The sequence below is a fragment of the Cantharellus anzutake genome (genome assembly GCF_015039405.1).
Source record: "Cantharellus anzutake strain C23 chromosome Unknown EI90scaffold_71, whole genome shotgun sequence".
In the NCBI taxonomy this organism is placed as follows: Eukaryota; Fungi; Basidiomycota; class Agaricomycetes; order Cantharellales; family Hydnaceae; genus Cantharellus; species Cantharellus anzutake.
The window spans coordinates 68944-82006 of NW_024067021.1; the positions used below are offsets into that span (position 1 = coordinate 68944).

At 49.0% G+C, this 13063-nt stretch overlaps 1 protein-coding gene across 1 annotated transcript; it reads left to right on the plus strand.

The window, feature by feature from the left end:
• The first annotated feature begins 4468 nt into the window (after nucleotides 1-4468).
• On the plus strand, nucleotides 4469-7724 carry EI90DRAFT_3077887 (uncharacterized protein). The gene is made up of 9 exons (XM_039061747.1): nucleotides 4469-4516; nucleotides 4769-4917; nucleotides 4972-5332; nucleotides 5382-5701; nucleotides 5751-6080; nucleotides 6131-6211; nucleotides 6263-6466; nucleotides 6518-7217; nucleotides 7274-7724. Exons 2-9 carry the CDS (start codon nucleotides 4789-4791, stop codon nucleotides 7600-7602), a joined length of 2454 nt encoding a protein of 817 aa, XP_038910878.1. The 5' UTR covers nucleotides 4469-4516; nucleotides 4769-4788; the 3' UTR covers nucleotides 7603-7724.
• Nucleotides 7725-13063: the final 5339 nt, after the last annotated feature.

Genomic DNA, 13063 nt, shown 5'->3' on the forward strand with positions numbered 1-13063 from the left:
AAACTTTGGGATGGAGTTGCCATGGGGCACCAAACGCACTCCACCGCTCCCTCCATTACCTCCGTCCTTAGCTGCTGTCGTCGCCACCTCACCTACTAATGCTGGCAATGCTTCCCGTGCCCCCAACCCCAACCTGGAATAACGATTCACATCCCACCTGGCCGGTCCAAGTCATGATCTGTTGGTAGAATCCACCTCGACGGAACAAATTCAAAATAGTGAAGATAGTGAGTGGAAAGGGAAAGCAGACGCGTGCCACCCTTGCCACAGACTTGGGACAACAGTGCATGATTTACTATAGCGTGAGTTGGCTACAGCGTATGCCTATATTCCAAGAACTCTAATACTCCCCCTGCGATGACACTGACATCCACCCTGAGTCAAACACAGTTTCCCCCGAAGACGATGCTGATATTTCCTGAGCATTTGGATAGCCACGCAGTTTCCGGTGCGCCAGAATGGTGGTCTGCAATTAACATCAACTTCCGCTGAACACCAATCAGATGTCTTCCAGGACCGACCATGATTATTTATATGTTAGATACACGAAACACATGTATAAATTCACGCACACCAGGATGCAAGGAAATCGCAGCGATGTTCAACACCACTCACTGTATAGACAATTCAGAACCATGATCCCAACGCGAGGTTTGTATCATTTGAATGGAATGCCACGTATACATCTAATGTCCTCTGTGGGGAGGAAGAGGGGGGGAAATTTCTTCTATGTTTTGTACCGTTCAACGACAGCTGAGATTGTCGGGCCACACTGTAGTTATGTCCTTAACAATCTGATTGTTATGTGAGATCGATATTCGTTCTGTTTTTCCATCGATCACCGATACTTGAGATCGCAGCTATCTATGTTTATGAAATTGACTGGCAGCCGAAGGCAGTTCAGCTACATAGTTCTAGTCAATCCAATTTTGTTGATTTTCAATTCAATCCAAGACCTTCTGACGCGTGACAGGTTGTTGGTCGCGCCAGTAGAGTAGGTGGGATTGAATGTCGTCTATCTTATCAAAACCGCTCCTCACATGACATGAAGCACGTTCCGTCGTCGCCGTTGTCCTCTCTCTCCGTCATCGCCCACATCGGCGAATACTACCACCGATTCGGCATAACAACGGAGAGCAAAGGGTGCCAATGCGGCAAACCCACACAGACGAGGACCCACATTTTAGCGGAATGCCCCCGAGTGTACAGACACAGACACCTACTTGGACGCGGCAACCAGACCAGGTTCCACACCCTCGTAGGAAAAGTGAAAGGCATTGAAAGACTTGCGTCCTTCATCAAAAAGTCCAGAACAGGTGACAAACACCAGACCAACGGCCGCCACGCAGAGAGGAACACGACCCCAGGAACCCGGACAGCCGGGTAGACGAGAGACCACGAAAGCACAGAACGAAGCAACGGCGGAGGAGAGGAAGAGACGGGCGAGACGAACACAATAAATTATTTCCTTATTTTCTATTTCTTTTATCAACACCTCGACAATACCCACCGACACCACATAACCCGAGGATCACTGACACCAGACGATACCAACCAGACTACCCACACATCATGTATAGAAAGTCCCCTTCATGTATGCTACGGTGTATCGACGGGACAGCCGCACTGCCACGACATCACGGGGCCGCGGGGTATTAAGATAGATCTATCATCATCATCATCTCCGTCGTCGCCGTCCGCTCGGAAGGGTGGAAAGGAAAGAAAAAAATCAGAAAAGAGAGAAGAGGAAAAAGAGAGGGAGGAGGAAAGGAAAGGACGGACTCCCCGAACGAAAACGGGTGCAAAACGGGTGAGTGAGTGAAAATGCACACACACACGCTCGGCTAACGAGACAATGGAAGCGCGCGCCGTCGCGTCGCGATCCCAATCCCACCCAACCCCAGCCACCGTCGCCGTCGCCGTCACCATCGCGTGCTGGGATCACAAGGAGGAATGAGGCGAGCAGGCCGAACGGCCCATGACCGTTCCAATGCCCATGCCAAGAGGTGAGAAAGAACGTGGCTGGATGAGTCGACAGACCGTGGTTTCCCTCCCCTCCCCAAATCCATCGCCCCTAATGCCTCGTCCATCCCGTCGCGCCATTGCTCGGCGCTTAAAGAGGAAAGGAAAAGGGTGATGAGTGGAAGAACACATGGGATGACTGACCCGCTTCGTCCTACCCTAATCGTCCCGTCGCTCTCGACGCGTCCACGTCTCTCCTGGCGCGTATCCACATATATTCGTCCCGCGCTAGGGCTGGCTGGCTGGAAGGAAGGAAGGAAAGAGGTGAGCGAAAAAAAGGTGGCCGGAGACTGACGCACTTTCCTCCCAGATCTATCGCCTCGTCCATCCTGTCGTGCCGTCGCTCGGCGTCTATATATATATATAGGTTGGGTGGGGAGAGGGGTGGAGACCGTGTCTGTTCGCTAACAAACCAATCGACCAACCAACCGCCCGTCCTCGTCCACGCCGCCCTACTTGCTAGTGCCGACTCAGTCATGAGGAATGCTGACAACGAAGTTTTGATGAGGAATGGCCAATTTACGGTGTGTTCCAAATGTGACGTTTGGTTCTCGTTCTTTACACGTCTGGTGGAAGAATTTGCTGCAGAACACTCGAAGATTTTGCGCTTCATGCCCAGTCTGCGTCAGAACAAAATCACGTACAATCGCTCCATTTGGCCTCCTGAAAACATTGCCAATCCCTTCTCAACCATGGGAATCCATCGGGATCGACTTGAGCGGAATGATACACCTCGTACCCACGGTTCAAGCCTATATGGCACCCGACATGGCAGGGGTCTTCTTTGATCCAGTGCATAAGTTGCACGACCCAAAACGGATAGTGAGTAATCGCGACAACCTATTTACCTCAGCGTTCTGGACAGAACTGCATAAACTAATAGGCGTATGACTTCGACTGTCTAACGCTTACCATCCCGAAACGGATGGCGCCACCACCGGACGATAGGCCAAATGCTGAGACAGGCAGTGTCTCAAAGCCAGAAAGACTGGGCTTCTAAATTCGAACTAGCGATCAACATGTCGACTTCCGATAGCACAGGCTATTCACCATTTGAATTGAATGGGATACGACAACCAAACCCTTTGCTCATATCACACGAATCACCATATCCTAGTATCCGGACGGCAGCAAGAAAAATAGCATCAATCATGCTTGACGCACACGACGCTAAATCAGACATGGATTACCAACAAGCACCGAAAAGAAGTGACATTTAAAGTGGGCGACCTCGTGTATTTGTCCTTAACTTAGGTAAAGGGATATCACGGAAATTAGTTCATCGGCCCACTGAAGATTATTCGAGAAGCGTCGCCGGGCGCGAGCTTCGAATTAGAACTATCAGACGAGTTGAAACGGGGAATACACCCAGTATTTCATTCAAAATTGTTGTGACCTCATATCCCTAACGATGATATCTTATTCCCCAGCAGAAAAATTGATAACCACGTGGGGCTGGGAGCGTCTGATGATTCATTTGTCAGGCGAGTCATACGACATGACGGACAAGGAAACAATGCGAAGTTTTTCGTGCAATGGTCTAACGGCTCGACCAGCTGGGAACCATACATGACGCTACGCGGAAGAGCAGCGCTGGATGATTACTCGAACATATTAGGAGTGAGCATTTCAAATTTGAAACAGGATGATTTACCGATATCAGACATCACTGAAAGTATAAAAGGACTATCACTTGCGACGATATCCTCAGCATGCCACTGAGTTTTCTTACTCGGGACTTCTCACCGATATACACCCCATACTCGCACTAGGTTGTTCCACCCGGTACACACGACCACCAGGCTCTCCTTCGGGCGGCCGCTGGGGTCCGAGGTAGACCTCGCCGTGGTCCAACACGCCCTTACGGCCCTTACGAGCGTCGCGGACGAGCGTTATATGAACTATAGACCAAGGTTCAATATGGAGTTACCCAACCCGGCGGTCCCACCCTTTCGGATCCACGATGCATGATGAGTTGGATAACCATTTATCAAACCAACCTTTTGCCGCTGCACCTTCTTCACCATCTATGTCTAGCGCGTAGCTTAGGCGAGTTGTCGATGGTCAATTTGCAGAACGAAACCGCCGAGGTGGGATCCGAAGGATCGTCAAACCCGCAAGTTAATCATTGAAGCCTTCGAAATCGAAATTCTCTATGCAATCTTAGGTCTATATATCCGATCACTTGACTAACACCAGTTCTTAGATGCGAGTAGCAGTGCGGGTGTAAGTGGAGTGGTCTGATACCCGTCCAAGTTTTGTTAGTTAGACAGAACCTCTTGTATTTGCTCTCATAAATCAAGCCCTTTTGGACCTGTGACACTCTCAGTGACCTAGTGAGTTCGATAAATCCTTTAGGACTTAGCCATCGGCGACAGCCGACCTTGAGGTCCCTTACACACTGCCACATATCCCACACCTTCGCTCTGCTCTACTGCGACACATCTCCTTGCTTATAACTTCCGCGATACTGAACCGATCAACTTCAGTCCTGGTAGGTATCTTGTGCATGCTAATGGCTTTATATCAGCCTCCTCTATGATACCTCCTTGATCAACCTTTTCACACGGCGCTAATTTGCTGCATGTGCCACTTATCACACTCAGATCTGAGTGGATTCATGATTGGCAAGTCTCCGGACATACTGCACATGTTCTGATGCAGTGCTGGTAGCGGGAGGCAGTGAACCTACAACATTTTTGCCTTTCTTATCTCTGACCAAATTGTTAATTCGTTGTTGCTCCAGATTACCTTCCGCGTTTAGGCATGGCCTCACAGATAAACCAATCACTCCAGCAGCAGGACTTTTCTGCCGTTGCACTGCTGGATAAGGGTGCTGAAAAAATGAAAGCATTCCGCAGCTTACTGGAGACATCCCATCTAGGAATATTTAAAGTATGGTATTTTGAATTTGGGATTATTAGGTATTAATTACATTTTTCTGACTAGGTCCATCTCTCTCAAATGGTCCCCCTCCCTGGAAATCGGATGATCCAGCAGAACTTTGTCAATGACCACGTGCAAGCATGGGGTGATGCAATTGACAGGGTGAACCATCCCATGTCTGGGCTGCTGCTCTATGCCGAGAGAGTAGCACCTGATGCAGAGGGCTTCCTCCCAACTCAGTTCAAGGTCCAAGTCTGCCATGGACAACATCGCAAGCTAGTTATGGAGGAAATGATTCGCCAAACGCTTGTTTCTCAATACAAGGGGCAACACAATGCAAAGCTTTCTGCATCACACAAGTTCCCCATTGACGAACTGTATGCACATCGAGATGCATACTGGTGGATGAATGTATACTCACAATGTATGCCCTTTAACAAATCCCCTCTCTATTACTAATCTTGTTCTGCAAGCCCTTCAAACTGAATCCAATGGCATGTTTCTAACCTGGGTCTTGGCTGATAATGTGCAGCACAACAAAGCCCCCAACTTGTGGGGAGATCTTATTTCTGCCTTCCTTTCCTTTGTCTCAGAATCAAATCCCAAGCCAGCCCCCTTGGATTACCAGGTGTGGTGGCAGACCATTTCTGGGAACAACAAAGCAATCAGTGACTTGAAGGGGATCTTTCGTTCCTCTGAAATGGTGAAGGCTTTGTATGTATTGAGACACATACCTGCATTTGTGCAGGATGAGAGAAAGACTCTGGAGGAATGTGCAAAAGGAATGCAGAATGTGAGTGGATATACTTTCCTGTGCATTATTGTCTCATTTAACCCCTTAGTTTTTTGCATCTGCTATTGAGATATCCATGTGGCAGCTGGCAATTATTTGTCAGAAAAATGTGGACCAACCTCTCCCTCCTCATGAGGTTGCTGACTGGCAATTCATCAATAAAGAGAACCTTCCAACCACACGTGGTTGTGCTGGGGTCTCATTCAAGGCCATTAAAGATGCATTACAAAATTCTCTATCAAATAAGAATACTGCTGGGCTGAAGGTGACAAGTTGGGAGTGGAAAGAGTTTAAGAGGGCTCAGAACGCCCCTAAAAATTTTCCAGGAAATCTGTTGCAGCCAAAGGGTGCTGGCCCATGGATCTTTCAGCCTGACATGGTGAGCAGTCATGAAATCCCAACTCAGTTTTACTTATTTTGGTTTTTTAGTTTTATCATCCTGATCACATCATGACAAGAGGGAGTCCACTCCATTTGAAATTAGAGGAAATCCGTTTCTGCTTTGAATGTGTATGTGTCATGGTTGCATTCTGCTGGGGTTGGCTCACATGTCAGCACTAGTTTGTTGGCTTTATTTGGGGAAAAAATGCAATGAGGTCAATCAGTCCTAGGGGAGGGGTGTATAATGAAGTGTTCTATAGGGCATACTTCACCCCTGGGCCTGAGGCATTTTATGACACACTCATACCTCATCTTGTTGGGAATGAAACTTGGGACTCCAATGACCCAACTTTACCTGCACAAAGGAAGATCAGTGGGCATTGGGTAAGTGGACTGCAGGAGGTTTAGGCAGATCTAACCTATTGTCTCATTAAGATTGTAAAGCATTTCATAGCAGACCATGAGAATTACCAGAAAATTACTCAACACGATGGGGATACCATAGGGGGTCGGGATCGCTTGGACCGTCAAAGTTTGGAACGCATGGCAAAGCTCAGTGAACCCTGGTACCACATCCTTGCATCATTCTGTCCTTTTAATGCAGAGGGTGCTTACCTATTTCCCCAAAGTAATTGTCTATTCCCTGCTGAATCACCCTCAGGGCTGATGCGGGATGAGGTAATAAAACGCCTTCCTCCTCCCCTAAAGGGGAGTCTTCCTCCTGCCCCTCCATCTCCTCCATCTCCCCCTGGATGGGGTCCTAATGAGCCTTACCCATCACCACCTACAATCCCTCCAAAGCCAGGCCCCTCTGGCTCAGGGTTATCAAGTGTCAGCCATTCTGGCACTTCAAGGCCATCAATTGTTGGGCCCCCTGGAGCCCAGCCTCTCACTGCTGGCTCACCAGAAGTTGATCCATCTGCAGGTCCTAGTAGGAGCTCAAAGCCACCTCGCATTGGTGGTACATCACATTCAAAAGTTAATGCACCATCTTATCCTCATGGATCCTCTTCACCAGCCCTTCATGAAAAGGCAGTCCATAAAAAAGTTGCAATGAGAAACAAGGCACCTGAGCTGGATATTGGTGGTGGACAAATGAGGGGAGGAATGCCTGGCACATCTGCAAGACAGAATTGTAAGCACAGTGAAGTATGTGCTATTACTACTACACTAATCTTGGGTGGACTTTAGTGCCTGCAAGCAAAGAATCTACTTCCCAATACATCAAGATGGAGGAAATTCAAAAGGCAGTTGTGGAGCTCTTCATGGGTGAAAATGTGGAGAGGAAGTTTGGAATGAACCTGAAGCAGAGGGATAACCTGGTGAGCAATCTGAAGCATATCTTCTCAAACAGGGAGATGGCAGAAAGCATGTTGGCAAGGCCAGATGCATGTGTATCTCTGGCAGGAGAGTTGTACCAAGTAGGACTTCATTCAACCACTAGGCCAACTCCAAGGAGGCATTGGATAGTGGAGTCAGATTCAGATCAGAGTGGAGAGGGTCAGGATATGGCACCCTGACCATTCCTTAGGCATACAGGCACTCTAAGGGTGTGAGGCTTCTCCAACATCAATGGACTTGTGTATGGTGTGAGTTGAGCCCCCAACATGTATATACAAACAGCACAGATGGTAGTCATGTGAGTAGAATGACAGTTTATGTTAGAAATGCTGATTCTGTCAGGGATCAACAATGACCCTGGACCCTATGCTGGCTGTGTGTATGCGTGTGGGAAGTATGCCGGCAATTCCCATCTACTCCACTTACCTAAGCCCCAGTGGCCTGGATCATCTCCGGCATTGTTCTGGAACATTCTATGATCACATGATTCTATCGGCAATCCATTTGGTTTCCTTATTGCCGGACTCTACATGTATATAGCTGACCCTAAGATGGGGACATCCCTTTCCCCCAGCTTTAATCACAACTAGGTTATCGGAGCAACCTGTGTGAGCATGTGTGTCCCCTGACAGATTCCAGATGAAGGAGAGACTGCCTTTGGGCAGTACTCCCATTGGTTGGCAGTTCAGCCAATTCACCACATAAGTCTGACTGCCAGGCATTCGATTAGCAATGCTAAGCACACCATCCTGGGATAGTGCACCTTGTGCTGCTTCCACCTTAGTTTCCCCATCACCTTTGGCCATCACACCACTGGTTGACCACCCACCCCTGCCTGATGCTTTGGCATCACTTTGTTGGATGGGTGTCATATCTGTACATACCCAATCCCAATTTGAATTCCAGACCCTCCACTTCACCACCTCTGGAGACCTACCCTATCCCTGTCCACTCCGATATCCACCTTTGGACCTGACATCACCTCCCTCCTCATTCCTGTCCTCACTCCTCTCCTTCCATCCCTCTTCCACCAACCTCCACCAAGTTACAACCTTCCACTGCCATCCTGTACCCTGTACTTGGACACTGCTTGTGCCTTCGCTCCAAGATTCTGCCATGGTCCCGACCTCGGACTTTGACTCCACCTCGGTCCATTGCATTGGTGACCTCATTCTATGTAAACACCATTGCCAATTATTCTTTGGACTTCCAACTCCTTCTCTGTAAGCTCCATCACCTCTGAGCTTCACAGACTGATCTCAGCACTTTCACCACCTGTAGTATACATTTCGCACTTCTCCCTCATCCCCAATTGGACTACTGCTTCCTTACATTCAGCCAGTTAGTCCTTCACCTCATCCTCCTGCCCCTCTGGGCTTTGCCCTCCTTACCTCCTTTTAGATGTACCATAGAGTCTAACCCTTGACCCTCAGTACCACTCTGCTTCTGTAGTTCCCTTTGTCTCTGTTCAGACGCCTTTGTTCCATTTCAGACCACCCTTGTTTCCTTGTACTTTCATCTCTCCATTATATGTAGGTGCTTGTACATACTCAATTAGACCCTCAGTCTAAAATTGACTAGAAATGCCCCCTAGAGACTTCCTCCTCGCTATGTCTGAAATTAAGGACCAACAGGACAAACAGCAATGGCACAGCACTCCCCTTGAGTCACTGAGGCCAAGGTCCCTCCTTGCTAAGTCTCCGGTTCCACTCTGGAATCGTCCACTCTTGCCCAGTTCTAACAATGGGCCACAATCCCACTTGTCCTATGACAAGGTTGTTCTCCCTGAGGCTCCATTGAGCAATGGTACTTCATACCGCATTTAGACACCAGCACACCCAGTCCAATCCCAGTCACTCTACTCTGACTCTACTCCACTTTGCCAGACTTCACCACTCTACCCAGGCTGATACCTATATCAGCCTTACACTGCAACTTGCCTAAGTGGGGATTGAGTTGAGAAGAAGGGTAAGTTTCCCTATTCCCAGCTTGGCTGCTATAAGAGGGAAATGTACTGTACAGTTCATAACATGACTATGGGTAGAAGCTGAGCATGTCCCACGATTTGGAAAAGGTGTCACATTCACCTTGACTGTGAGGTCTCAGGGTAGCTCAGCACACAGAGCTGTAAGTGATACAAGGGTGTGTATTTTACGGTAGTGTGTAAGCAGTTACCCAGAGGTTCCCACTTACCCACGTGACTATATGTATCTTAATTACATGTGGCTTGGGGTTCGGGGCTATTGCCCTGACATTCTCCCCCCTTGTGTTGCATTTGCGACGCATACAAGGTTAATGGTGAAGAAAATAAAGTTTAAGAATTGATTTACATTGAGTTTGAAATTATCAATGAGCGTTTTATTGTCACCACTTTAAAGTGGGCGATTTGTACATGTTGGTGAAGGAGAGAGAAAAAAGGTTTAGGGAATAAGTGAGTGTGGGCCATCACTTTGAAGTGAACAGCGATACATGGGTATCACAGAGAGGAAAGTAATGGAGTTTGTCAAAAATGAATTTCGACCCAAAGGTTGTATGTCTTTGGTGTTCCTCACTTGTTCCATGAGGGTTTGTGTGTAAATGGTGTTTACACATGAGCAGTGGTGGATGTGGGTTTTATGACAAAGTAGAGATTTCTGCAATTGTTACTTGCGGTTCCTTGGATACAATATTGTGTGCAGGGCCTTGAGTTGGGGGAAGGTGTTTTCATGGGCACCTCGATGGCATATTACTGTGTCACTTTCCCTTTCCTCAAGGGTGGAGTCATTGCCCCGGAGGAGGGTTTTCCTCTGGGTTGTTCATTTGGACATCTGATTGCTGCATTGGATGCAATGATGTAGCCTGGGCTACATTGTCGAGCTGTGGGCTCAACAAAGTGGGCGCTCCCTGGGTGGGAGCAGGTTGTCGTGTTCCTGAGCTACTTGGCTCAGGTATGGAGTACAGTAGGTCTACCGTTCTTCCTGTGGGGAAGGGTGGTCATTGGCCTGGTTGTCCAGTGTGGAGACTTGCATCTCTTTCCCGGTATTAGGAAGCTTTTGCTTCCTGTTCCGCAGTTCTTGCAGCACGTTCCTCAGGAGTCCTGAGTGGTTTGAACTGGGACTTTATATAGGCAGCTTTGCCTAGACTTTCCCAGGAGATTTTTCCCTTGTTCTCCAGGGAATTGTACTCCTCCGTGAGTCTTGCAATACTTGGGAGTCCCAAGAAGTATTTCTCGGTTTCCTTTGCTTTTTCGTGAAGGACTCTATGTACCTTGCCGCTTTTGAAGGTGGCTTCAGCCTGTTCGTACCAGTGTACAAATTCTTTCCCACTCATGCTTGTCCACCAAGCATATGCAGCATCATGTGCCACTTCTGACCCTGCTATTCTCCTCATGGGGAAGTTGGGGTTGATTGTTATGTCGACTGGAGCTTCGACTTTGCCAAACTCGTTGAGTTCAGCGGTCTCATATAACATGTGGACACTTCCCTGCAGGGTAGCTTGCCCATACGGTGCTGAGGTACTCAGCGGCCCGCCGCCTCTGGCAGTGGTCCCTGTTTTAGGGTCTGCCATCAGTTGCCTACCACTCTCCCTCTTCCCCTTGACATGGGTTTGCCCTTCTGAGGGCGGGCCCTTATGCAACCCAGACAGGGTTGCCTGCCCACGGGGTGGCGGGATAGTCGGTGCCCCAGCACCGTATCCCCTCCCCCTGACCTAGGAGGCCCCTGTCATGATGGGTTTGGCAGCACGGTCTGCCAGTGCGCATGCCTCTCTGAGCTCGCGTTTTAGTAATTCAATCTTCCTCTTTTGGAGATCGACCTCTCTCTCTGTGTCTTTCAGAGAGTCAAAGATGCCCTCGGCATCTCTTCGTGCTCTGTTGTATTCGCACCTCCAATGGGTGCAATTGTTGCAGGCATCTTCTGATGCCCTCAAGTTATCAGACCGTGCCCATTTGGACGGTCTGGACGAGGAGCCACTGTTGCTCCCTCGTCTCCCTCCTATGAGGGACTTCATCTCTTTCAGCTCCTCGTGGAGCTGACCTGTCTGAGCAGCTACTGCTGATGCAATAGCTGATTCCCAGCCTGCATTTGGCTGGGGTGTTGTTGGACCTGGGCCGAATTGGCTGATCCAGGGGTTGATCTGGCCAGGGAAGTTCCCTGGGGAGTATACCTGGGGCTGCAGCAGCAAATGCTGCCCCTGGAATGGTGCTTGTTGTGCCATCGGTGCAGTTTGCACCACATATGGTTGGAAGCCCCTCTGAGGAGGCTGGGGGTATATGGTGCCTGTTGGCAACACGGATGGTTGTTGGTTCGTGGCACTCATTTGTGCCACATGTGTCGTGTAGTCCATGGCGCTTATCTGTGCCTGGTGTTGTTGTTGTTCCGGGGAGCCTTGCTCCCTGGGTTGTCGTATCTCAATGTCCAGTGGCTTGTTTAGATCGAACCAAGGGTTACCTCCCCCAGAGAACGACATTTTGTTGTTATGTTTCTTGTGGTGGTGGGAGGGGTTTTAGTTCTTGCATGCGTGAGATTCGCTGCAGTTGTGTGTGATTTTACATGTGAGCCTGTGGTTCACATGGTCTAGGCGAGTTACTCGCCTGGCCCATGTGATCTCTGGCACATGGTGTGGCTGTCTGGGTGAGTTGCTTGCCCAGAACTTTCCCACGCTCTTGGCTGTGGGCCATCGTCCCTCAGCTTTACTTCCTCCACCTCCATTTTTGGGGGTGTAGTGATGCCGAGAGTTCCCTGTCTTCTTTGATAGGGAGGTTTTCTGGTTCCCTCACATTTTGTAGTGTGAGGTACTTGTCCAGGTGGGCGAGGTCGTTGCAATTTCCTAGGGGTTCCCATGTGGTGTCCCCTAGCTCCCATTTAACCTTAAACCAGAGTTCATTGTGGACCCATGTGTGGTTTAAGATTTCACGAACTACTGCTTCGCAATCGGGGTCTTCCCTGAAGTCGTAGAATATGTTTGCTTCCCTATTTGGGAAGATTTCTTGTTCATTCGGCTTGTGAGGTACAAGCCGGGATACATGGAATCTTGGGTGGATTCTGCATTGTTCAAGTTGTGGTGGCAACTTGAGGATGTAGTTTCAGGTCTCTGGAAATGTTTCCAGAATCTTGTAAGGCCCTATGTATAAGGGCTTTAGTTTACCTGCCCTCCCTTTGGGTAGGTTCAGCTTATCTGTGGATAAGTATGCAAGCTCGCCTTTTCTCAAAGGTGGGTCCGGGCGTCTTTTCTTATTTGCCTGGATTGTTTGAGTGGTGCGATTGTGTGTTCTCACGTTGTGTGCTGCCATGAGGTTTTCCTTCACCTTTTGTTTACTCCTGGGCAGTCTGAGGGTGGTGCTGTTAGGCACATCTTTGGCATGTGGCCGTAGATTAATTTGAACAGGGCAAATCCTGTTGATGTGTTCGAGCTCACATTGATCGTGAATTCCGCCATTGACAGCTTCGCTGCCCAGTCGCGTTGATCTGGTCTGTCATATCCATACATACCTGATCCCGACCCGACTCCTGGACCTCCATCTTCACCACCTCTGGAGTCCTACCCTACCACTGTCCGTTCCAATATTCACCTTCGGTCCTGACACCACACCTGACACCACACCCCCTCTCACTCCTCATGCCACCTCCACTCCTCCATCCTTCTCCTGCCCTTTCTCCATCC

Excerpts from the sequence above, each read along its gene's own strand:
- EI90DRAFT_3077887 (XM_039061747.1), top strand. The coding sequence starts at position 4,789 with ATGGCCTCACAGATAAACCAATCACTCCAGCAGCAGGACTTTTCTGCC. Across the intron at positions 4,918-4,971 it reads CCCATCTAGGAATATTTAAA|GTCCATCTCTCTCAAATGGT; the intron begins GTATGGTATTTT and ends TTTTCTGACTAG. Across the intron at positions 6,212-6,262 it reads TCCGTTTCTGCTTTGAATGT|TTTGTTGGCTTTATTTGGGG; the intron begins GTATGTGTCATG and ends TGTCAGCACTAG.